Here is a 25,836-nt window from a genome sequence, read left to right as displayed (position 1 = left end):
GCTTTTGAACGATGTCAAGAGTAACTGTCACTGTCAGAATCTTTTACAGCACTACCAATTTCTTAACAAAACTACAAAGTTTGTCCTTTGGGATTCCCCGGCTTCAATCTTTTTTTGCAATTTTCAACTTACAAAGATAGGTTAGTTATCGAAAAGACTCTAGCGCTTAGCGCTCGTGCATTGTTAGGATCGCAATTTGTTCAACAATTAATTTCTTGTGCAGTTGTTTAGCGACAATTAAGAATACTTTGAGAGAATATGGAACCTTATGAGGTAATTTATTTCCTATTATACATAATGTCTCGTTATGAAAACATTCGTTATAGTAGGTTAGAACAATGCGATTTATTACAAACTTGCATAATGTTTTCATTTATTTAACAGAATCCCGATTTTCTACCACTAGAAAATTTAAAACTAACGATTAAAACCAATGGTATTGTCCAAAAGGTTGATGCTTTGGTACGTACATAAATAGCAATATGTTTGTGGATATATCAATTGATATTTGTCAAGCTTTTGATTAATAAATCTTACTACTTTGGTATTATATGAGTTTTTCATACATCTTCAAATCACTTTTCATATTTAATAATAACTTGTTAACAAATTCTCATATGTATTAATATCTATGAAATTATAAAAATGTTATCATAAATGTTAAATTGTTTCTTTCTATGTGGCAATCATTTTAGAGTAAAATATGGGCAAGTGACCACTATTTTTTACATTATGAACCTCCTAATATATATAATGATGATGGATCTGAAATTGTGGGAGCAAAACTACGATGGATAGAAATTGTCAATTATATGATTAATGATTTTAAATGGTTACTCAGCCTTCCATTTTATAGGTAAGCATAATTAGTAACAACAGTACCATTGAAAATGTTCAATAATTCTTCTATGAGATTATAATCAAATTTGCAATCAAATTATTAAAAGCTTTCTTTTAACACATACATTTACATATATTATATATTTATGTATCTCTTATTTAGATTTTGGTCAAATATTGTGTTTAATACTTCAGTATTAGATACATTGGTATCTTTTCTACAAGATGCACCGCCATTCTATGCTTTAGAAAATTTTCCAAATTGCCCAGAAATGTTAGAACTTCTAGAAACACTAAGTCACTATGTACTTATAATTTTTGCACGACTTGTCACAAATAAAGAAAGTCCTGAAGAATATATGAACCGTCCATTTCTTGGAAATTTATTATATGAAAAATACATATTTACGGTACCCATCATCTTTGATCTTTGCCAACTTTATGGTCGAGAAAATGCAAAAATAATGGAAAGGATCTTAAACTCTTTATTTGCATTAGAACCGCAGTATAATAATGATCTTCAGAGAGCTGTTCCTTGTCTTATAGAGGTGAGGTGTTAGATACAATATATAGAACAACTAATGTTTTATCAAAACAGAATTAAATATAAGTGTTGTTAGTTTAGGCCTTTGAAAATGTTGAAAGGAAATTTGGTAGTGATTCTATATATACCAATGAAGCAGTTTCACTGTCAAAGCAGGATACTAATTCCTCGAAGCTTACATTATTCCAGTTGGAAGATATGATATTATATGTTCTAGATATATCATCAACTGTTGGTGTGTTTTTAACAAATTATTCTCCAGCAGTGAGTATATTTCACACAGTGGATTTTATGAATAAGTAAGTTAAACTAATTAAACTATGTCCTTATTTGTTCTAAGTATTCTGAATAGTTTATTTTATCATTTATCATTAGACTTGTTTCAGTATATGAAAACACAATACCTGAGATGTATAAAATATTAAAGAACTTAGCATATAATGATGAAAATATGCCGAAATATATAGAATTAAAGCATCGTCTGGATGTAATAAGGATTGAAATTTTGAAGCTTTTTCGTATTATTATATATGAACCAATATTGACTATTCAAGAAAATTTGTAAGTGTATATGTATATTTAAATTACAAAGTATAACACATCCAATGTATAACATACTATGATTATAACATTATGCTTAGAAGTATGATAAAGGAGGCAGAGGTAAAGGAACGGGTGGACGAATATCTTAATTTATTAACCTTAGCAATTTCTGAAAAAGAATTTATTACAGATTATGATCAATTTTATCCTGTTAAATTAGATTTGACTATATTATCGAATATTTGTCCTGATGCGTATCCTTTTGTTAATGTAGTACTATTATGATTGCAATGATAGACAGATAAATATATGATGGTATCTTTTTATACTTAACAAATATTATTCAGTGATACAATAAAATGTAATTATATTGTGAAATCAGTCAACACAATTATTGGAAGACCCAATATTCCAGATACTAGCTTTTCTAATAAAGTAAATGTAAGTTTGAGAAATGGCTTGCAAATTGTATTTTGATGAAGCTTTTACATAATATTACCTTTTCATAGGAACCTGTAGCTGCAGCTGGACCTAGTGGTATTTTAAGTCAGACAACTATATCTAAAAACATAAAATCTTCAAATGAGAAACGAACTGTGGCAAAGAATTCTATTGAATTGGCTGTTCTTATTTCTGATGTTAAAGATATTTTAAATCATCTAGATGAAGGTTTTATTGAGGTAATTATTTTAATATGAAAGAATTGCGTGCATTTAACAACATTTATTTTACAGACAAGTTTGGAGTATTACAATTATGATAGTGCAGCTGTGATACATGCCGTACTAGAAGATTCATTACCACCAGAATTAAAAGAATTGATGGAATTAGGGCCTAGTGCACTACCAACCTATACAGTAAGAACATTTTATTATTTGCATCACGATACATAATCTACTATAAACATGTAAATATTCTTACTATTTTTCTAGGAAACTTCAGTTAAGGATGTAGCTAGTGGTATTGAAAGACTGGATATTAATATGCTTGATAATTTAAAGGGTGATAATATATATGTTAAAAAATCTAAAGAAATCATAGATATACCTAAAGATTACATAACTAAAAAGTAAGAATTCAAGGTTACTCTGAATAATACATATAACACATATAAAAATATATATTTGTAGATAACAAGAATATAAACAAAATTTGTTACAGTTACAGTCTCGTCGAAGATGTATACGATGACGAGTATGATGATACTTATGATAATAGCGATATACGTGGTACACAGGATGATTCGACCGAAGCAGATTTAAGACCCTTTACTATACCTAGAGTTTGTATTTATATAATTCGGTTAAATTATAGTCTTCACTAACACTATTAACATAATTATATAAAAATTAACGAACGATAATTTTAGGTTCTTCGCGAGAAACAAAAGGTTGAAACTGAAGAAGTTGAAACGGAGTCAGAAGATGAAGATGTAAGGAATGACCAAAATGGGAGAGACTGCTTTGTACAAAATCCAGAGGAGGTACGTGCTAGAGCAGAACAACAAAGGCAAATGCGAAGTGGAAAAGGTGCACCGAATGTAATAGGTATATTTGTCAATTTTTATAAAGTGCTGAATATAATTTAATAGTTACACTTAAATACAGCATGCATTATTAGTGTCTTTTTATCAATTCCAGTATTAAAATGATGTTGTTTTCATATGTGCAGGTAATCCTAAAGGTCAAGGACAAGAGAAAGCTGTATTATATAATAGGCAGCAAAAGAACACCAAGAAGGCGGAACGCGCTAATCACAATCGTCGTTCTGGTGCCCAGTGGAAACGAAATCAAGGAATGGTTCCATCATAAATCTATCGATACTTTTACAATATGAATGTAAATACTGCCATGTGATAAATACATTCGTACCTATGTTAATTTTATAGATTCAGTATTTAAATTATCACAACTTTGCTAAGATATTTGTTTAGGAAATTTTTATGATTCTTAATGATCTTTAACTATTGTAAGAGCTCTTATTCTATTCATTTGATTAGTGACTGCTTGTTGGTATTCGTCTTCAGGTACCATAGCACTGGATGGCGATCCTGAAGTGTTTGGTACTGGCATTAAGTGTGTAAATAAATGAGTTGCACTCCCATAGTAATCTAATTGTATCATGATTACAGCATGTATGCTAGGTTTAATATATTCCAATCTCTTGTCTAAAAACATTGGTAGTTCTACAAGTAATTGAGCATGTACAGTCTTCAAGTCCTTAGCAGCTGCTTCTTCTGTTCTGCGTTCTCTTTCTAACTTTGCGATATGACTAGCAGTTCTGTCTTTTTTCTCTTGCAATTTTTTGACACGATTATAAGAGTATTTCCAAGTTGTCACCAGTTCCTCACGTTTGGCAATTGCTGCAGCTATTAAAATGAATTCATCTCGTAATTTTTTTAATGGTTCTATGAAAGTTTTTTGACAGAGAGCTGCCATTTCTTGCACTGTTTTCCCAATCTAATAAATGAGCAAAATTTTCATGATATTTCTTATCATGTAAAAACAATCTGTAAACTTACCTGTGTTGTTACTGAATGGTAATTTTCCACTACATTTCTGAATTCATCACTGAGATGTGCTAAACCACAAGTTGTTAGGTTTAATGTCAACCTTTGGTCTGCTCGATCTAAATTTAGCACAGCTTCTATATATTTTTTCATTTCCTTTGTTAATTTCCTAATTGTATCTTCAACGCTTGAAAAACAAATAAGAAATTTTTAAGTATACGAAATTTTTTTAATATATTTCAATACATCATGGCAACAAGTATTCTAACAATAAATATACATACTAAATGAGTCTTTGAACTGCAATATCTAATTCTCTGTCTTCTGAATGAGTTAATAGAGGTGGTGCTGGTGTAGGCCTCTGTGTCAAATGATTTTTCTTCAAAGGATTCCTGTATACATTGTAATATTATTTAGAGGTGTTGTAACCTATTAGACCTTTAATTAGACTAATTATAATAGATATTTTATATGTATATTATATTATAATTCATAATAGAATAATTTAGATTAACCTATTAGACCCATTAGATTAATAAATAATTATAAATGATATTACTCACCACGTCATATTATTGCCGTAATTTAACAAATCTTCATAATATTATATTTCATCAATCAAAGTTGTTTTACATGAATAGATTATTACGATTATTAGTTAAGAAAACATCGAACACAGTGACGTCCACAGCAATTCAAAGTCTTATCGTTACTAATCTAGTATTCAATAGATAAAGTACAAGATAAAATGATCTATATATTTTCATACTTCATTATGTTCATTTTATAAAACTTATCAATAAATATTGAAAGAAATTATGTAATAGAAAAAAGTTGATTCTTTTTCTATTCAAATTTAACATAATACTTCCTAACCTCAACTGTCATATTTCTAACGTCAACTTGACGTTTAAATCTGACATAATTGCAATATAAACATGTTTTTTTTCTTTCCTTTTTAAAGGATTTTATAACTGCAAAAATATATATACGCAAATAATATAGTTGCTAAATATTTTTTATTAAAATGAGTTATACAAAGTTGAAAATAATATAGATACAATGAGCTTTGATATTTTTTAAATTGCCTTACATCTTTATTTAGTATGTACAAGATTAAGCAGAATTTAGTGATCTATTATGATTAATTCGTCTATACCCCAATCCTCATAACTGTTGTCAGGTAAGTAACGTCTAATTATAATTGGAATTTTTCTTTGTTTTAGTTCTTTCATTGCAATTTGCAGTGGATCAGTTTCTCCTTCCAACTCAACCATCACAGGAGCACACATAGCTATTTGCAATGCTCTTGTCCCTAGTACTCTTGCCCTTTCATATCTAAAAGCACGTATTTAAAGTATTTTTATTATTTTTAACATCAAAAGTTTTTGTTTAACATCACCTACTTTGTCATATATCTTGTTGTAATTCTTTTGGACCTTTGCACTCCACCAGTAGCTTCACCAGCTGCTAATAATTCTATATTTTCTCCATCTTCTTCTTGAGGTTCTAGTTCAATGTTGTCATCATCATCTACATCATCAAAATCATCTGCTACCCTGTAAATGAGGAAAAATTCAACGATCTTGATATACTTAAATTGAAATAAATATAATTGTATAAAAGAAATGTTATACTAGATCGTTAAAATAATTTATTAAATATCTTTTAGGTTATGTTTAACTTTATGTGTAATAAGGTGATAAAGGAATCTTTTTAACAAGAAATCATTCATCTGAAAGTAGTTGTACTGCTAAAAGCTTTACGACTATAATTATTCTTCAAAATATCAATAAATTTTTGTCATAAAACTACAATACACACAAGTGGACATGTATAAGATACCAGTTCAGTAAATATTACGTACTCATCTCCATCAAAATCATCATCTGCCATTTTTTTTAATCAAATAAATGTTATTGTTAATACAAATTGATGACTCAATTACTTTTTCTGCAGTTTGTTAAAATATCTTTCGTTGGAAACAGTAATTAACGATGAGTACAAAAGCCAAGCAAATACTAAACACGTAAACACGAATTGAAAATACCACTACTCTCGTGCAAAAATTCCTAGGATGAGTATCAAAGATAATTGATTTGTGGAAATGGAAAATAAACAGATAAGTTACAGAAAATAAATAGACAATAGAAATATTATGTAGAAAATTGCAAATTAATATAAATAATATAAATAATAATAAAAAACATGGCAATACTAGCTGGATAATTACAGTAATTTCTATAGCATCAAATAAATTTATTTAAAAATAACATTATTCAAAAATAATTGTAGTACCCTTAAATTTTATTTATAATATTTCGAGACAAAGGAAATTAATATTTTATCTGTGTTTTACAGGATTGTTTCTGCTACAATATCACGAAACTGTAACGGGAATCGCAGGATCTTCAACACATCCAAACTACATCAGTGACATTAATTCTAATTACGTCTAACTCTAATTACGTATATTTAATTATTATATAATTTTTAAAACATAATAAGTAAGTGAATTTGAATGTCTTATAATTTATCTTTAACTTGGTCCACCTCCAATCCCCTTCCCTTCCAAACATTCGCAAGTTAGAATACGGCAAATGTGAAAAACTCGGACATTGTCTCCTTTTATCACCCCTCATATAGTCTATAGTTTCATCATAGTTTCTCGCACATTATCGCCCTCTTTTTTTATTGTCGTTCATATCGTCTGTCTTAGTTGCACACTATCACTGTATCTTTCCATCGACCTTACGGACAAGACATGTGCTGCCATCTACGCATGAACGCTCCAAGTTTCAGTTCTATCTTTCCTTAATAGATGGCAGTGCATGAACTGTCCAAGATACGTTTCAGAGCAATATGTTCAAATTTTGCCTTCGGACAAGACGTGTGCTGCCATCTATCCATGAACGCTCCGAGTTTCAGTTCTGTCCTTCTTTAATAGATGGCAGCACACGGTTTGTCCGAAACACGTTTCAGAGTTAGGAGTTTGATTTTGTCTTCGGACAAGCCATGTGCTACCATCAATCAGTAAATGCTCGAAGTTTCAGTTCCTTTGTTCCTTAATTGATGGCAGCATATGGCTGGTCCGAAGACAAAAGTCTAACTATTTGCTTAGAAGCGCCCATAGAAAGAGAGATAAATAATGCGTGACAAAGATAGACGTTAGGAGTGACGATAGAAAGAGAGAGATAGTATGCGACAAAAACAGAGAATACGAACTACGATTGAAGGAGAGAGCGATAGTGTGCGTCATATCTTCACGTTACTTCTCATTGAGGGATTAGGGTTGGTCAGTCTGGGATCGCTTGGCCGGCCATTAAATGATTAAACAGCTGATTAATTTTAATTAAACGTTTACTGGAACGTTTTAGTTATATAGAAACCACATGAATTTTGTAAAATTCATAATTTCGCTATTATTAATCGCTCTATCTAACGCTGCGCACGCGACATACGTCTGTCCTCGTCGCCCACTATTGCTTTCCTTATCTACAGACTAAAGATATTTCGCCATTTATCGAAATTGTCCAGAACTAGAAACATGACGCCTTTTCAGTCCGTATCGAGGGATGGCAGAAGCTCCTTTATTTGTAAACAAGGAGCGCTATATTGTGCGATAAGGACGGCAATAGCGATTAGTTGCACCGTTTCACCGCTACGTGGTTATTATTGCTTCAAAAAGTAAAAACCAGCAAAGCTACAAATATAATTCGCGAATTTTTACGATTGCGTGTTTTCGATTAGGCCATAAACTATTTTCCAGTACTGAATCTGTTTGGATTTCGTATGTAATAAATGATTTTCAATTAAACAGGGTGGTTGGTAACTGGTGGTACAAACGGAAAGGGGGTGATTCTACGCGAAAAAAGAAGTCGAAAATATAGAATAAACATTTTTTTTTTTAATTTTTCCATCGAGACAACGATCTACAGTGAGATCCGTTATAACGTATCGAACGCGTACCGAGTGAAAATTCAAAGTCGATTTTCTCGAAAACAAAGCCTCGAACGAAAAATTTTTATTCTATATTTTCGATTTATTTTTTCGCGTAGAATCACCCCCTTTCCGCTTGTACCACCAGTTACCAACCACCCTGTATAAATTAATAAAGAATACTTCGTGCACTGTATAATTATAATAACTGTAGAATATTGTTCTGCACGGTTTATACATCGAAATATGACTCTGTAAGCGTACGGAGTAAGCTTGTAAATACGTTAAAAGGTTAAAAATATATCAGAACAGGTTGTTAACAAATGTAGTTGGACAAAAAATAAACCACTCATCGAATATTCATAAAAATGACACCAGATGGTAGCTAAAAGATTCGCTTTACGCGTGCAAACGCAAAAATACGATATTAATAACAAGGAAGCGAATATGAAATTAATACAAAAAAATATAGGCTTAATTCGTGATCATTTCGAAACACGTCCTTACTAAGTAATTAATAACTAATTATTTAAAATAAAATTTCCCATGAATACTAGACACGAGTGTTTCTAAGACCGCCTTATCCTTGTAATGCTACTCTGACAGTGCACGAACCAATATCAGAAAACGTGTAATTTATTAATTTTCGTCGCACGATTTAATTTACTATGAAGTATCAGGAGCACATAACCTAACTTAACATGCTTTTCCTCACCGTCTCTCTTTTCCTATCTTTTCTTATCTTTTCCCTCTGGTTTATGACGTCACGATATCTATTCGTCGACCTGTTAGCTCATTCTACGTTACTGTTACTAAATCTCGATTTTTAGTTGAAAATCATTCCCTCGCCAGATGGCACTCATCTCTGTTTCCTATTCTTATTTGAATTATTAGCGGGAACGTGTATATTTTTAAAAATGCTACAGATACAACAGTTTCTGTGAAATTTTGTCTATCAAATAGCGGAATATCTTGAAATGTAACAATAATAAAATAAAGGAGCAAATGAATCTGTAAACTTACGGACAAGAAAATAGAGTAGACGGTAAAATATGTAAGTGAAATATGCCTAGCAGATTTTTTAAATTGTCACAGTGAAGATAGTCTTGAGCTATCGGATAGCAGAATATTTTGAAATTCGATTGTTAAAAGAAGATAAAATAAATTTGTAGATTTATGGATAAGAAAGAGAGCGTTAACTTTTATTTCTAGGGAATCGAGTCTTGGAAGATGTCGGCTCATTTTAAAGATCCTTAAATTATAAAAATCCATGCAAGAAGTTATTTGAAAAGGAAGAAATAGAATGTATTAATCAAGATGTAATGTGGAGGATAGAAAACTCTCAAGAAGTAGAGTTTTTCTAAGAAACAGGTTCGTTATTTGGAATATCAAAGATAATTTTAGAGATAACTAAGAAGAAATTCATTTTTACATAAAAAATTATTTATCTAAGTCGTGTTAGGAAAGAATGTTGAAAATGATGAACTATCTTTCATGCTAAAGTTACTTGAGACATAACATTAGTCGCGACTCTCGTATTCGAATTCTAACGCTGCTGGTCTGATTACGAGCCCGAGAACACGTGACGAATCATCTGCTCGAAGTTTCAAAATACAATTTCATTACGAACACCTATATCTACTTAGATCGATAAAACACGATGCCTGCAAAAATGCCAAGAGCACAGGTGTACTGTTACGCTTTGTTCTACGTTTATGGAAAAAAAGTGAAAAAAAAAGAAAAAAAAAAAAACAAACGAAATGGAAATCCATCGGCCGCCTCTGTTAACAGTTCCTGCGTTTCCAATTCTTTGATAGTCTTTTTAAATTGGTATTTTCGTAGACTCATGAGGAAATTAGCAATTTTTTTTTACTGGATATTACGTACAGGGTAGCCCACAAGTTATATTCCCCATTTAAAAATTCCACAACTTCTTTTTTATTACATGTTTCTCAAATTTTTGTTTCAGATTCTGGTAACTCGTTCTTCTCGAAATTTGTAATGGGAAAATTCGCAACGGAGCATCGAGTAAAAATAATCGAATTTTATCTTCAAATTCGATGCTACATTATACTAACGTTATATTATTTTAATATTAATTAAGAGATTCAGATTGGCTTGTTTCAACAGGTCGACTGCCATACGAATTTTAAACATTTTACCCTGCGAGTCGCGACAAATTGAAATATACTACACCGTACGGTTTAATCTTCGCAGAATCTTCTGTTATATTTGCTCACCTTTCTCTACAAATATCATGAAATATTAAATATTAATCACTACAAACAATTTAGTAACTTGAGTCACCGATGACTACCAAGACACTCAACGTACTAAGATTCGGAGAAAGACGAGTAGAAACGTGGAAGATCTTCTTTCTGAATGGTTCACGTGCGAAACACAGGACGATATTCGCTAAGTTGGCGAGCAACATAGAAACGGATCGTCTTATTTTTCCATTTCCTGTCAAAAGCGGAGCATGCTGACGCGGTGGAAGATCGACACCGGCGAACACTGACCTCCCTCTACTACTTGAGCTGTGTCCTTGGCCTTGAAACGAGAACGTGTTTCGGGAGATGAAATCCAACCGCACAGGTGGAACGATAATTGCTCGGCCGTCATAGCGAACGTAAGGCTTACCTTTACTTTCGCTCCGTTACGGAATCAGAGAACTTCCACACGAAGAGTAGAGTCATCGTGTTAAGTAACGCGAGACGTCTTCTTCTCTCCCAGCAGGCTGTCCAATGGATGCTGAAAAGAAAATTGGCGAGTCAATGAGGAAATTTCGGTCGTAAAATTTGGCAATATTCCAAATATTTCCACTGAAAATGCCCAATTAAAAAACGAATAATTGTGATAAAAATTGGAAGATTCAAGGGAGTAGTTTAAAAATTTTTCTATTATTCTAATTTTCTATTATATATTTGAATGAGAAAATTTTGGGTATCTTTGCGTTGACCGTAACGAATTTATAAATAAATTTATAAGAAGATTTATGTCTAAGGAGAAGGGAATTTTTTAAATATAGCGTTATGCAATCTCTTAAGAAACGGAAGAAAATTAATTCCCAAATATCGAGCAAGCGATTCGCTAGGAAAGCTTTAATTTACACGAAGAAAATTACCCAATTTATACGTTGAAGTGTCTCGGTTTATTTATTTGCTGACGCAATTAACTTCAATTGAGCTCGTGCGTTCGCGCTAATGTACTTCGTTCTGTTCGCTGAAGGCTGATACGTTGACATTCGTGCATTTTTAAGACTAGATCTTTTCTTTCTGTAATTGCATGTTATTTTTTTTCAACTCTAAGAACACGCATAAGCTCTTGTCAAAATTAATAATGCCTGTCGTTAAGATAGAAATATGATTACACCTATTCGAATTCATCTCATTGTAGTATTATATTAACTCTCAAATACAAAATGTTATCATTTAGCAATATAATCTACATTTAGTAAGCAACGTTATCTACTGTAAATGGTACGAATACGAATTTTGTATAATTTTATGATGGCCCATAAATTGTCAATTTCAAATTGTTTTGTTCCACTTAAAAAAAAAACCATGCATCTGGGAATCAAAGGCTAAAGATACTAATGTTGAATCTAGGCAGATAATAAATTTAGCGAATAAAATTTGCAACAAATATCTTCTAGATAAACCTCTAATTTTGAAGAATGCAAATCATCTGCGATAAAACAAATCGTACGAATTATTTCCTATATGAATCACAATATAAGTAGGAAACGTCTTAGGATATATGAATTACTTCCTATATGAATCATAATGTAAGTAGGAGATGTCGTAAGATATTGTTTTTGAATATAAATCTTTTATGACAGATGTAAGTAAGAATAGACATGATACAAGTAATGATCATTTTGATCCGCTTTAATTAAACTGGATCTCAAGTTTGTCTGTCTCTAATCCATGAAAAACCTGCCGACAACGATCAACCTGACCTATGACCTATGACACCGACTCAAGGCCTTTTTGATTAAATACACAATAATCTACCGACATGTGGCCATCGCTTCCGCTTCGATGACTTTCGTAAACGTTCTTCCGCATACCATGCATGTCCGACTTAGACTTACAAAATTGTTTAGCCATCAGCATAGACAACAGGAAATTCAAGTATTGAATACAGTGGTTGCTTAATTTCATTGATTAATCGACTCAAAGGCCAACGTTGCGTTTCATTAATCAGGAATGCAACGTTACATTTTGTAGCTGCTATAGGTTGAATTACTTTTCACGTCATCACACAGCGTTATTTTGGAGGATTTGGTAGTATATGTATGTAAATATTTGACCAATTGCGATAGAAGAATTTTACGCATATGTCATGTGTGCGTGTGTTACATAAAACATTTTGCAGTTTTATTGGTACTGTGACAAGTCAGGATTATCACGATTGTTCTGGTGAAGTTTGAAACAAATCTGAAAATGAATATAGAAGTTGAGGAGCAGTTACAGCAAAAATTTATTTAGTTTATTCGCGTAGCATGAACGATCGTCTTAAGCATACAATAGGTATTAAATATGCAATTTCATATTTTTACATAGCTAAAATAACCTACGAATCTACATAGATTTCTACGTTTCGATATTATGATATTTAATTATTACAATCGTTGTAATATTTAATATTGCAACGAGTATTGTACTTTATATATTTTATTCAGTTCTGCATATTACATGTGCACTGTGCATTTCTGTATCCCACAAATGCATTAACATCGGCGCTCTATTTATTGATATAACAGACAATTGACTGCATAAATACTTTTCTGACCTAGGTGCTTACAAAAGATCTAGAACCTCGATCGACGAAAAGTATTTCTACATATTCGTATTTTCCAATGAAACGTTTCCGGCAGGTCCTGTATTTTACTTCACCGCGTCAACTATCTGTAGTCCTGTGAAACTGTTACTAAAAGGGACGAAGTTAAACGCTAAAACCAACCAAACGCGACAAAATGGCAAATTTCGGATTTTCTCTTTTTTTTTACAATTATTAAACACATACAAATATTTTTGGCAAAATTAATATTGATTTTCATTTAAACAGAGATATAATTAGGGTAACTGCACCTAATACGGAACGCACCTGATTCGAAAAGCTTCCCAGAAAGACGAACATACTTCCTTTCAATGAAACTAACGTTAAAACACAACGAAATTAATACATATTCGCTATTTGACTTGTCTCTCCAGTACTTTGATACGCTTTTAAGTACAAGAGTCAGTCGCATTCAACGACAGATTTTCAAGCAAAACTCAAACGTGACTATGCTTGTCTTTTGCTTTTAAAAATACTTTACGCTATTGCCGATTGATTTTGTTGGTTACTTGCCGAGATATTGTAGTGTTCCATATTTCCATATTTCTATGCGTTTCTATATATTTATATTATATATTTTTTTTATATTTCCATATTAAACCTATGAGAGATTCTAGATTCCATAATAAGTCTGTTTACGTTACTTAATACCATTTGAATTATACTGATTTCTATACAGAAAATTTAGGTACATGTATTACGGCAGTAGTTTCAGTGTTGATGTATTTGAATCCAATTAATTAGCATTTATAAATTCCCCGATAAATACAACCATATATAAATATTTTTTGTAGCCACGATATGACTTTCAGATTTGTTTCGAACTTTATGTCGTGATTTCGTAACCACTGTGCGTTACCATACTACTTCTGAGTGGCTCATAATATTCACACAAAGAATTCATAACAAAGGAAAGAAAAAGAAAAGGAAAAAATGTAGCACCCGGGTCCCTGTCGGCATTTACAACTCGACCAAGCTCCGATACGTCGATGGAACGATGTATGTACCGATAGCTGATTCACGCGACGAGCTACGTTCGCTCGGACCATTTTACGCAATGGGTTCCTTTATCTGTCGGAATTCGCCGGCAGTATATATGTTTCAGCGTGATCGCGTGCCGACAGACGCGGAATATCGCCACTGAGCCGCGGATGTGAATGGTCCACGACGATCGGGAACGAAGAAACTCGTGTCTGTCCACTGCCAGCGGATGAAACCGGACTTGCATTCAGTGAATAACGAGTCTCCGCGTGGCTGTCCTCCCGGCTGCAACTGTACCAGGTCATCGTCTGCGTTTTAACGTCTGTCTGGAACCATTCGAACAAAGAATCTTCAATCTTGGTACATTGGTACACTCTTAAAATATTCGAGAAATATATAAAAGAAAAAAAGATTCGTTTGGAAGGAAAACATTTTGTTGGATGTTTTGTGAGATAAAACGAAAGAAAGATGCATATATATATATGTGAGAATTGATTGAAGAAGAAGGGAAATTGTGGTTGTGAAATCTGTGGTTGGGAAATCTGGGAAACTGTGACGCGAATGATTGGTGGATATGGAAGCATAGTGAAAGGAATTGATTCACGAGTTAGTTTCAGGTTGTTTCTTTGTGGAGACGCTTCGGCGATGAGTTTTGTTGAAGAAAGTGAGTCTGTGTGGTTACAGTAGAGATGTATATGTAGACTGATTTATAATTTGGTATTTTTAGTAAATTATTCCGCGTACATTTAACCCAGATATGCTAAAGTTTCTTTCGTAATCTTTCTCGAGATATCGACTTAAGTCGATTTAAATTGTTGCCGGAAAAATAATAAAATACAATAAAATTATTTTTCGATGATTAACTGAAAAATATACTCATCGTCGTTCTAAGATAAAGACATGTAATTAGTATCGTAATTCGCACAGTATTTTGTGCGAGGATACTTCAGTATTTAATTCTGTGTAATTTGCGTATGTAAATATATATGTTTGTATTTATATTTATATTCAATTACTGGCATCGACAATTGACTTAGCTTTGTTATTGTTGACAACGCTTCTTATTAAAGCAACATTATTTTATGTTTGAAATATCTTCTGACAACAGTAGCTGCTATCGTTCATGTGACTAAGTAAGGTCAATTCTGAACAATTTTATATAATATTCATTTTGTTAACAGAAATTAATGAATGGAAAATTTATCGTAATCTACAATTTGAAAATTTGTGATATTCTCGTTCTGCAAATTACTTCAGTAAATACATTTAATTCCTCAATGCACAGATTTGCCTGAATTCACTAATGAGGATGATTCTATCACTTTTATGCATGCATTTTGATGTATAGGTGCTTCAATTTATAACATGTAGCTTAAAGCCATAAAGTTTAATGGCTAAAAATATCAGCCAGACTAATTGCAAGAACGATCCATATAATGGGCAAGTGCGATAAGAAGAGATACTTGCATGACTGGTCCAGAAAATCGACTTTGCTTTTTGTATAAATCAAAAGCACAATGCTTCAAAACCATCCACATAAATTTGTGGAGCCGAATTCGAAAAAAATAACCAAGTTGAAACTCGTTTAGCAAGGCGCGCCAGAGCCTGATGATAAGCGTGTGTAAAAGTCAATAATATGCGCGCGATGTATATGAAATGTAATATTGAGATGACAAGACAGCGTGATAATCAATAATCTAATCTGATAATCTGCACATATAGGATCGTTGTTTATCTGACTGCAATAGTTTATATAAGTCGGTTTATTTACCTGTAATTACATTTATTTGTAAGTATGTGTTTTCGAACTTTACTAAATCTTTAAACGCGTCTTTGTACAATAACAGGAAATAATTGGCTGAACAATTTAAAACGAAGTTTGTTTATAATACCTTCGATCTTTATTTTATTTCTTATTCAAATATTCCTTTAATCGATATAAACTCAATTTATCTATCGAGAAAAGCTCATTTTCCTTCGAAATTGTACAGCTCGTGTAATTTTTCATACTTTTTGTTTGAAATATGGTACGTATAATCTCAGCGCAAGTTATGCAACCTTAAGAAACTTCGTAATTTTTAGATTCTGATGAGTGTATCAAGTGCAACACTGCATGCAAACGATGATTACATCGTTGTAAAACATGACAATGATTGCATACGATCCGATATAACAGTGAAGGAAGATCAACAAAGCAACTTTTATTTTTTAGTTCACGAATATCTCTTTTTACTCGTAAAATAATAATCTTTTATTTGTTAATAATTTTCTAAGGAAATATAAAGGAATCATTCGATTTTACTGCTGTCACACGAAAATCTTCTGTTAAGTGGTTAAAATACTCGCGTATCAAAATATTAAAGATTACACGATTTGCAATACGACTACGTTATTATACATTTGTTTAAACCCTGCTGTGTTCTTTCGATCATTATCGATCCAATCGATTTCTTCTAACAAGAAATTTTATTTAACATTTGTTTTCTAAGTTTCTTATTCTCTAGTAAGGAATATTTCAAGCTCGAGCAAGATATGGAAACGTTGTTTTAATATGCACGATACTTCATTTCAACTCTATGTTAAATATTTTTTACAAATATTCCAAATACTTCATAAATCAAATCAAATATTACATAAATCCAAAGTCGAAACATGAAAGTTCGAAGATTGCAAGAGGTTAAATACATGTGAAGTAATAATTTACTCATAATATTACACGAGTCAGAGTATGATTTAATATATGTGCATTTATATCTAGATAAGTAGAGAGCAGTGTAATAGTCGGAACATTGATTAAAAAAGTAAGGAAATATTGCGACATAGTAATTTTTTGTTTATATCAATTGTGGGGGGAGGGAAGATAGGGAATTTTTGTGTGTAACTTGGTTATATAGTTTAATGAAGTATTCCTTTGACATGAAGGGGAGATGAATCTATGGCAACTGCTGGAGGAGGTCGAGAACAAGAATTTTTTTAATCGCTGGAGAGTTAACTATTTCCTGTGGAAAAAGGTCTTGCTGGTTTACTTAGGGGATTTCTGGCTTATGACATTATTCTCGGGAATGTGGGACCCGTATTTGTGGGAAGAGCTCAGTGATTCGGATGAAGACAGTCCATTGAATTCTTTGTAAATTTAAAGAAAGAAAAACCGAATATTTTGGAAGAATTTTGGTTTAAGGTAAATTAAATTTGAGATTGATTGCTGACTTAATTTTCAAAATTTTTGTGCAATATTTCTTGATAGTTAAATTATTCGCGCTGGTGTTGAAGCATTTAGCATCGAAGAAATCTGCTTCTACATAATTTACAATTTATTACATTGTTTACCATAGACAAAAATTCGGTTTTAAATTAGTTAAATGATAAATTATTTGCTATTGAAAACATCGAATATTAAAATATTTTGCAATAATGCCGTCATTCGAATTCAATCATCGAGAGTTTTGTGATTATTTTACAGAATACCTTATCATTTTATCAGCTCCGATCAATCTGAAATCGCGATGATCGATGATTGCTAATTAGTCAATCAGCGACTGAGTTCATATTTCATATCAATTTTTTATGTTTATCTCACAGGTATGATCGAATCATGATATATTATGATATGACATATAATATGTTAATCATGTGCTAATGCTTTAATCGTGGACGCGAGGACATTCTCCTTAACGAAGGATAAAGTTAAAGAGAACTTGTATGTAGACGTAAAATAATTAATTAGATGAAAGAATACAAAGTTAAGAGAGCACGAGCGAAGTGACGTTTAAAAGAATACTTACTACGACATATTTGAAAATGAGTATAGTAAACGGAATGAATGATTCGAACGGGCACGTGGAGACACATTTGGAGACCAAGGTAATCTTGTTATCTAAAAAATATTTTCATCATAACTTTTTACCACCTTATCGAATCTCTTTCTCCATTACGATAATTTCTTGTATGATATTTTTAATTAATTTGCACTGCAGCAGTACTTTGTGTAATTAGAATTATTATCAAAATAATTATCAATGGAAACTATACATATTTCTAACATAAATTAAACTGTACATAACATGAAAAATAAGTCCAAGACAATACCAAGGAATTATTGTTTAATCAATAACTGATCAATAATTATCAAGGGTAATTATCAACGGATCAGGACCAACAACCCCATACATATTATTGACGCCACCATATCTCACTTTCGCTTTTAGATATTTAACATTAAAAATTATTGTATGTTCATACACGGATTGTTATCTCTTTCTGGTATTTTCAAATCCGATCAGTGAATCTCAGAAGACAGATAACATAGAGTAATTTCAAAGTGTTCATTATGTTTTTTAACTTCTGCCAGTAAGTGCACGTCATTACGTTATCACAGCCTTTTAGTAGTTGCTTAGTACCTGCAAACGTTCAAAGAAAAACGTTGAAGGTCACAAACAAAGTCAGGAGTATTAAGTCATCGTAATTTTAAGTCAGTACATTAAGTTAATACATAAATCCATATCTGCCATCGTAGAAAAGTAGATAACGCATGAAAATTCTTAGTTTACTTTATGCCGTGTACCATGATTATCGAAGGATGTAAACTGAATGATTTTTTCTTTATAGTTCGTACCAGATCCCGAAGAGGAAAAAAGATGGGAGAAGAAAGGTGTCATGTATCAGGTAGAATGTCTTTTTTTACATTTAGTTTATTTCAATTAATTTATATCATTTCAAATAAATAATACGATGGAATAAAATTTATGGTATCTATGCTGATAGAACGTTCTTTGACTTTATAAAAACGAGCCACGTTTTCTGAATTACTATTATAAACGCTGCTATTGCATTTGCTTGTGATAAACAACCATGAAAGCAATTACGTTTAGGGATAGAATATACAAATCAGTTTGCTTGATATCATCTAATATTACGGAATAAAAGAATTATAATATAGATTGAGAATCGATGAAGAGTAAAATAAGAAGTCAAAGTAAGAAAAGTTGGTTAATTAGAATTTATCATCGAACAAAAAATCGATACGACGAATTATAAATTTCCATTAACCGTTGAGATAAATTACGAATGTTCAACGTCCAAAACAAAACCTTTTATCGAGAAATCGTTTTGCTCGGTATTTTATTTCTACCAGAGTTAAGAGGTCTTTGACACAGATCGCGGGCATGTGCAGAAAAATAATGGTAATAATAATGATAACGAGACTGATATATCCTTTCGTTGTTCGTCCTATGAAGTTGACGCAAATGATATCGAACGAGGTCATTTCAAGGGAAAGGTTCTTATCTCTTGAGTATTTTACTATCACGCTACTACTATAGAGAACGATAGGATATTACATTTATTTTTATATTTACCAATGATTAATTTTTAATTTTGATTCTTGATCATTCTTCTTTTACAATCTTGATTCTTAATCTTTCTTAAAGTACTTCGCAATGTTTAACGAATTTACAAAAATCGAATTTATCACACGAGCGGTTTAATGCTTCAATGTAGTTAAGCATTTCTGTGATCGAATCGAGTTCTCAAAGTACTTCATGAAGCTTAGAAGCTTAGAGCTAGATTCAGAAAAATCGAACTTATCAGGTGAACTAATCGGACGCAGTTAAAACTTTATGTAATCGAATTGATTTGTTATATTTTATATATATTATACATATATACTGTTAGAATTTTCTGACACAACTGAATATTGACGTCGATTCGTGAGTAAAGTTGCAAAATTATTTTTAAATGAGATAAGTGTGACTTGTAGATTAGCACATTCTCGATCGCAAGCCTCGAAGCAACTAGTAAATAAAATTAACATTAAATAATGAAGCGATGGTTACTTTGTAATTAATTGAATTCGTGAATGTAATTTCAAATCCGTAATCTACGTTAAATGCTGATGTTTTGCTAAAAATAAAACATATTTTAAGAATTTGCCATTTTGTATCATTGCTTTTTGAAAAGATTACAAAGTGCAATTTGTAATTATTTACAAGAAAAGTTGCCAAGTTTTATCTATTCCAGAAAAAATGGAAATGGCTTTCGCCATAAAATGGCTATCGTCATTATATTATGCTTTGGACTGGACATGGATTGCATTATTATTATAAACATTGGAAATATATTGAAAACGTGTAACGCGTTATTAAACGAAATGTAGAAATTTCCATAATCAGTCTGCAATATGTTAACACTGAATAATCATTTCATTTTAAGACATCATTCGTGAATTGCAACAATGGCTAACGGAGTTGTTCCTTACAGTTATCTTGGAAAATAAATAATAATTAAATTTAATTATGAAAAATAAATTATGAATAAAATTAAGTTATTGAGTTGAATCGATCAATGTTGGATTAATATTCATCCATTTTAATTCTTGTCACGCCGCGTTCTATACATCATTGTTGATGAACAGTTAAGCGTATCATTGGCTCAATAATAATCGTTCTATTCAATTGGTCTTGCAACTTCTGAACAACAATACTTATTTTCTCAAGTGGTACTTAAATTCGTATTATTATAATTTGCATTCTAAAGGCTATCAAACTTTTTGAAACATTTGCACGTTATCTAATTGGAACAGAAACGTGGTTTAAGAAATTTTAAAAATTATATTGTGAATACAAAATTTGATCGATTATGAAATATTATTGATTCTTCGTATTTTACTTGTTAAGATCGGTTTTTTAGGATTTTCTAGGATTTTCTAGGATTGAGTTGTTAAACTAGATGAGAAACACGGAGATAAACAGAAGGTCTTACGTAAAAATTACTGAGCCATATACGTTAGTCTGTTATTTACGTAACAACTCATATGAGAGGCTTAATTTCTGCTATTATAAATGCTTATAACCTCTCGTTTAATCTTCCACGAGCTTTTGGAGATTAGAACTAAATTAGAGAAAAGAGTAGAAGTTATTAAGAAAAAGTTATTAAGTAATTAAGTAGAAGTGTTCCAAAATGTTGCATTAATGCAAGCGAAGTATTCTTAATAATGCATATTTTAAATTAATCATAGTTCCTCTGGGAGAATTCTTCTGTAAACTGACTTTTCTTCATTTCTTTCGAAAAAATTTCAAAAATATATGTGTAAAAACCCAACATTTTGCATGAATTATATAATTCACAACCTAATACATTGCAAAACCCAAACTCAAAATTAATAGGTATTCCCATTTTTTGTACTATTCATCATCTTGTTTCACTCTGCAACTCCTTAAATTATTGAAGTTTTTTCGATTAACGCGTTTTACAATTATCTCATAGCTTTCTCATGGCATAGATAACGTTCATTTTCTTGGAAATGTACGATGAGAAGTTATTGGTATCTTCCATGGAAGAATCATTAATGTCGGTAATTAGAAAATTAGGGAAAGATAATGGAAAAGATAAGTCACGCGAGATACCATGATTTGTCAACCACGCAAGTTCTATAAAATTCTCGACTGTTGCACAACTGGAAAATAAGTAAATGCAGTGAGACAAGTACGCTAAAGTAATAGCCATAGACGGAGGCGCGGTGGCGTATTAGAAAGGTTTGCGTAACTCGAAATACTGTGATATTATCACGCTTAACGCAGCTTTACGTAAACCTTTTGATGACATTTCAAGGCTTAATTTAATTATTCCTCCTTGCTCTTCTTCTTTGTAAACCTTCATCCCAAACCGGTTTCGATATTGGTCACATACGAGCGGCTTCTCAGCGATAGTAGGATTGTTTCAGAAAAAATGCCTCCTGATTTACTAGCATTTACAATAAATTTTATTCTTTTGCTCATTCGTTATCTTCGTTCTTTAATTGAGGACTGACTTTAGAAAAGATACGTTGTAACGATGTATATTTTCGATTCTTTTATTTTGATTATGTGTTATAGACTCGCTTATGCGGAACAAGTTGGGAATTTTCCGTTTAAGATAATAGTAAATTGCATATTCATAAGTGTAAAATTGTTGAATATTTATTGTTTGCTGAGAGAACATTTTGTTTTGTTGTTAGAGAAGTTAGCGTTATCTTGTAATCAGATTTAATGTGTTTACGCTGATATTTAGGTATAATCTCAATTCATATTATTGAAAGTTTCTTATTAATTGAAAAATTGATCAAAGATGGTATCACATATTTTATCTATCATTAATTTCATTAAATTTCGTCCATCAGAATATGCTGCTTGGCTAATCATCAATTTCTACTTGTCTGATAACTCAACGTAATAATTAACATTAAATTGTTAGGTACTTCCCAATAAGGACGAGTTAACTTTATGATCACAGTAATCTTTTAAATACCTAATATGCTAATAATTAACTGATCACGTGTACGTCTATAATCGACTATACATTTTAGTGTCTATTCATTTGCATGCAGCCATTAGCAATTATAATAGTTATAATTACGGATTCAAACACGAAAATAGAAGTTTATCATGAAAAAGACATAGATCTTTATATAATGTAGAAATTTTATAATTAATATATCGTGTATCTTTCAGAAGAATTAATAGGATTGTAATCTCTTTAAAAATTATGATGGCAATAAATAATAAAGAATCTACTCGAAGTAATTTACAACACTCTACATAGTATACTCTGATGCAAATTGAATTTTGTAATTATTTAGCAAACAAATTGTTTTTTAATTTATACTCTATCGAATTAATCGATAAATTAAGATTTTGCGATATAAAGTATCTCTAAAATATTCGTTTGCAGATAATTATGTCGCTGTGCGCGAACTCCTCGGTTTTGGGTCCTTCCATGGCTTTTGGCTATAGCGGAGTTGCATTGACACCTTTGATGTCACCTACCAGTGACGTGAAAATCGACAAAGTTCAAGCCAATTGGATAGGTCAGTACTACCTCGATAATTTCGATGAATTTAATTCCATTAATTTATTTAACACGGTAATATTCAACAAAGCGAATGAAAGAAAATTTTTAAAGCAATTAAGGTATTATTTACTAGTATTTCATTTGATTTTTCTCGAATTAATTAAATATACTTTTGGATATTCTCTTGTGGTAATATATGGATAAATTTATACAAATTATGAACAAGCTTCGAAAATATTGTTTATCGAATAAGGATTAGGTGGAATAAAATAACGAACGTTAGTCAAACTGCAAAGTATCAATTCATTGGGAACCAACGAGCGGTTTTTCACAATATTATGAATGCTTTAATTCTTTCAAATTTCATAAAATTGTAGAATTTAGGTGGAAGACATACACAAAAAAATATATATATATATCTATACATATACATATATTGAACGAATATTTGAAATTCGTAGCCATAGTGTTAAAATACAGAATTCGATGATGTATTGTAAATTGCTTGAAATATCGCAGCGTTGGTCCCAAATGGATTGAATTATTTCCAAAGTAAGAACTAAGCTAACCTGTGCGATCTTCTTCATCGAAATTAATAATCCAATTGCATAATCCATAGCGACAGCAACGGCACTAGGTATTCCATTTGGTTGCATCGTTTCTGGTTACACTATGAGACGCGGAAGAAAGTTGAGCTTGTTGATAACGTCTATCGTGTCCATCGTTGGCTGGCTCGTCATTTATTTAGCTGGAACATACGAACAAATTCTTGTAGGCAGAATCATTTCTGGAATCGCGACAGGCATGGCCTCGGTACCAGCCACAGTTTATAGCGCGGAGGTTTCTTCTCCAAAATGGCGATCAATTATGATCACATGGACCAGCGTATCCATCGCCATCGGTGTTCTTGTCGTTTATATTTTCGGCTATATTTTCAAGGTAAAGAAAGTTATGTATGTAATTCTCTTTCTTTAAAAAGTTTTGTGATATATGCATCTGCTTAAAAATCTTAGAACAGTTATATTTATAGCTTCAAAATTGGAAAGAATCAAGTAAAAAGATATTAAGAACTGCGTAGAATTAATATGGTTAAGAAATTAATCAGGAATTTAAAATTCATACTCTATACAGAATACTAAATTCTTATGAAAAATAGAAATTTTTGTAAAGAGTAATCCGCAGTCTAGTAATCAGGAATCACAGTTCGACTCACGATCTTTCTCTCCCAAAGGACGACTGGCGAATGGTGGCTCTGATGTGCGCCCTGTTTCCTCTGGTCTCGGCCGTACTGACCTTGGCCGTCGTCCTAGAAACCCCGATCTGGTTACGAGACAGAGGTCGTCTAGACGAGGCGTTACAGGTGTTGAAAAAATTCCGCGGCATCCCAAAAGACGTGCCTCCCCCGCCACAGCTCTACGAAGAATTGAAAACACGTCTTCAGCGAAAGAAACAAAATTTTATGAAACATATGCTCAAGAGGAACGCCATGGTACCTTTTGCAATCCTGCTCGGTTATTTCTTTTTCCAGCAATTCTCCGGACTTTTCATCATCGTCTACTACGCAGTGGACATTATACAAAGCGCTGGAGTCACTATAGATCCCAATTTGGGGGCAGTTTTGATAGGATTAACAAGATTAGTAGGTACTTTACTAGTGTCGTGCATGTCAGAAAAGTTAGGAAGGAGAAAACCTTCTATCGTTTCTGGATCTGCAATGACAATTTTCATGGGAGTATTGTCTGTGTACTTATTATTGAAGGATAAAGGATATTCTATAAACGATGGTGGCCTGATACCTGTGATATGTATACTTATGTACATTTTTGGAAGCACTCTTGGTTTCTTGGTGATCCCATTCGCCATGGTGGGCGAAGTGTATCCAACGAAGGTTAAAGAAGCGTTATCAGGATTGACTACGTGTATCAATTACATCTTCAGTTCCATCACGGTGAAAACCTACCCGGACATGGAGGTCGCCATGGGCAGACATGGAGTTTTCATATTTTTCACGGTGCTGTCGTTTTTGGGAACGTTATTTGTGACGTTCTTCTTACCTGAGACTAAGGGAAAGACTTTGAGCGAGATCGAAGATATGTTCTCGAGGAAGAAGGAAGTGGTTGACACGCCGGAGGAAGAGGAGATGGTGGATGGTAAATATGATATATGTTTCTGGAGGAAACTATAGTTACTTGAAGGTTATACGAATTATTTAGTAAAAAAAAAGGAAATGATGGACTTTTTGAAGGCGGAAAAAAATGATATCGAGGGATTCTATTTATATATCTGAATATCAATGCAACGGTGAAAATACTCTCAACTTTGTCTAAATCGTAACAATCTTTTTCATGTTTGCGAAAAGTTTGAATATAAAGATTGGGAATGTTAGAAAAGGTTGATCGAGATTTTCATTCGTTAAAAATATCAGCCCTTGCAAATCTAGCTTCCTTATTGAGTTTATAACTGTTAATTAATCTATGAAACCACGTTGCAACTGCCTGTCATCCTGCCATCTATGTTTATTTTCTGTTAAAGTAATTTAAGAATATACTTATTTTTGTACCTTTAATAAATGTTAAATATTATATGTATTATATTAAATAATAAATGTGAAATATTATATGCATTATATTAAATAATAAATGTTAAATATTATATAACTGCCTTCGAATGTTGAACCATCGATTTGTAATTGAATTACACTTAAGTGAAGTGCTAATATTTTTAACGGTATATAACAGTGTCTACTGCAAGCGTGATTATGATTTATTTCGTATCGAATCAGAGTTATCATTCTATTATCTACACTTTCGTA

The 25,836-nt window shown here is 31.9% G+C and overlaps 4 protein-coding genes across 9 annotated transcripts; 2 read left to right on the top strand and 2 right to left on the bottom strand.

The window, feature by feature from the left end:
• Positions 1–21: 21 nt before the first annotated feature.
• Positions 22–3,807, top strand: LOC117242288 (activating signal cointegrator 1 complex subunit 2). The gene is made up of 15 exons (XM_033508828.1): positions 22–140; positions 224–273; positions 385–462; positions 696–856; positions 1,004–1,388; positions 1,466–1,683; positions 1,760–1,945; positions 2,026–2,181; positions 2,275–2,368; positions 2,437–2,607; positions 2,662–2,784; positions 2,860–2,996; positions 3,089–3,209; positions 3,297–3,474; positions 3,599–3,807. Exons 2-15 carry the CDS (start codon positions 259–261, stop codon positions 3,736–3,738), a joined length of 2,163 nt encoding a protein of 720 aa, XP_033364719.1. The 5' UTR covers positions 22–140; positions 224–258; the 3' UTR covers positions 3,739–3,807.
• On the bottom strand, positions 3,590–5,181 carry LOC117242305 (bridging integrator 3-like). The gene is made up of 4 exons (XM_033508850.1): positions 5,000–5,181; positions 4,721–4,828; positions 4,449–4,623; positions 3,590–4,386 (listed from the first exon to the last, which is right to left on the bottom strand). The coding sequence occupies exons 1-4, from the start codon at positions 5,005–5,007 to the stop codon at positions 3,877–3,879; spliced, it is 801 nt and encodes a 266-aa protein (XP_033364741.1). The 5' UTR covers positions 5,008–5,181; the 3' UTR covers positions 3,590–3,876.
• Positions 5,182–5,438: 257 nt separating this feature from the next.
• On the bottom strand, positions 5,439–6,510 carry LOC117243173 (DNA-directed RNA polymerases I, II, and III subunit RPABC2). Its single transcript, XM_033510422.1, has 3 exons — positions 6,304–6,510; positions 5,843–5,995; positions 5,439–5,774 (listed from the first exon to the last, which is right to left on the bottom strand). Exons 1-3 carry the CDS (start codon positions 6,330–6,332, stop codon positions 5,564–5,566), a joined length of 393 nt encoding a protein of 130 aa, XP_033366313.1. The 5' UTR covers positions 6,333–6,510; the 3' UTR covers positions 5,439–5,563.
• A 7,800-nt stretch (positions 6,511–14,310) lies between these two features.
• Positions 14,311–25,606, top strand: LOC117242988 (facilitated trehalose transporter Tret1-2 homolog). 6 transcript variants are annotated; one of them, XM_033510074.1, is made up of 7 exons: positions 14,311–14,561; positions 17,124–17,379; positions 17,781–18,062; positions 18,807–18,863; positions 22,905–23,040; positions 23,644–23,963; positions 24,256–25,606. In XM_033510074.1, the coding sequence occupies exons 3-7, from the start codon at positions 18,000–18,002 to the stop codon at positions 25,207–25,209; spliced, it is 1,530 nt and encodes a 509-aa protein (XP_033365965.1). In that variant the 5' UTR covers positions 14,311–14,561; positions 17,124–17,379; positions 17,781–17,999; the 3' UTR covers positions 25,210–25,606. The 6 variants fall into 6 exon arrangements, with proteins under 6 accessions (XP_033365965.1, XP_033365968.1, XP_033365970.1 ...); XM_033510077.1 differs by having other exon boundaries at positions 17,096–17,379; XM_033510075.1 differs by lacking the exon at positions 14,311–14,561 and adding an exon at positions 14,706–14,865.
• The last annotated feature ends 230 nt before the right edge of the window (positions 25,607–25,836 follow it).

The sequence above is a fragment of the Bombus vosnesenskii genome, unplaced genomic scaffold (assembly GCF_011952255.1).
Source record: "Bombus vosnesenskii isolate JDL3184/JDL3185 unplaced genomic scaffold, Bvos_JDL3184-5_v1.1 scf7180000013265, whole genome shotgun sequence".
Classification (NCBI taxonomy): domain Eukaryota; kingdom Metazoa; phylum Arthropoda; class Insecta; order Hymenoptera; family Apidae; genus Bombus; species Bombus vosnesenskii.
The sequence above is the reverse complement of the archived record's forward strand: the minus strand, read 5'-3'. Positions and strand labels throughout refer to the sequence as shown.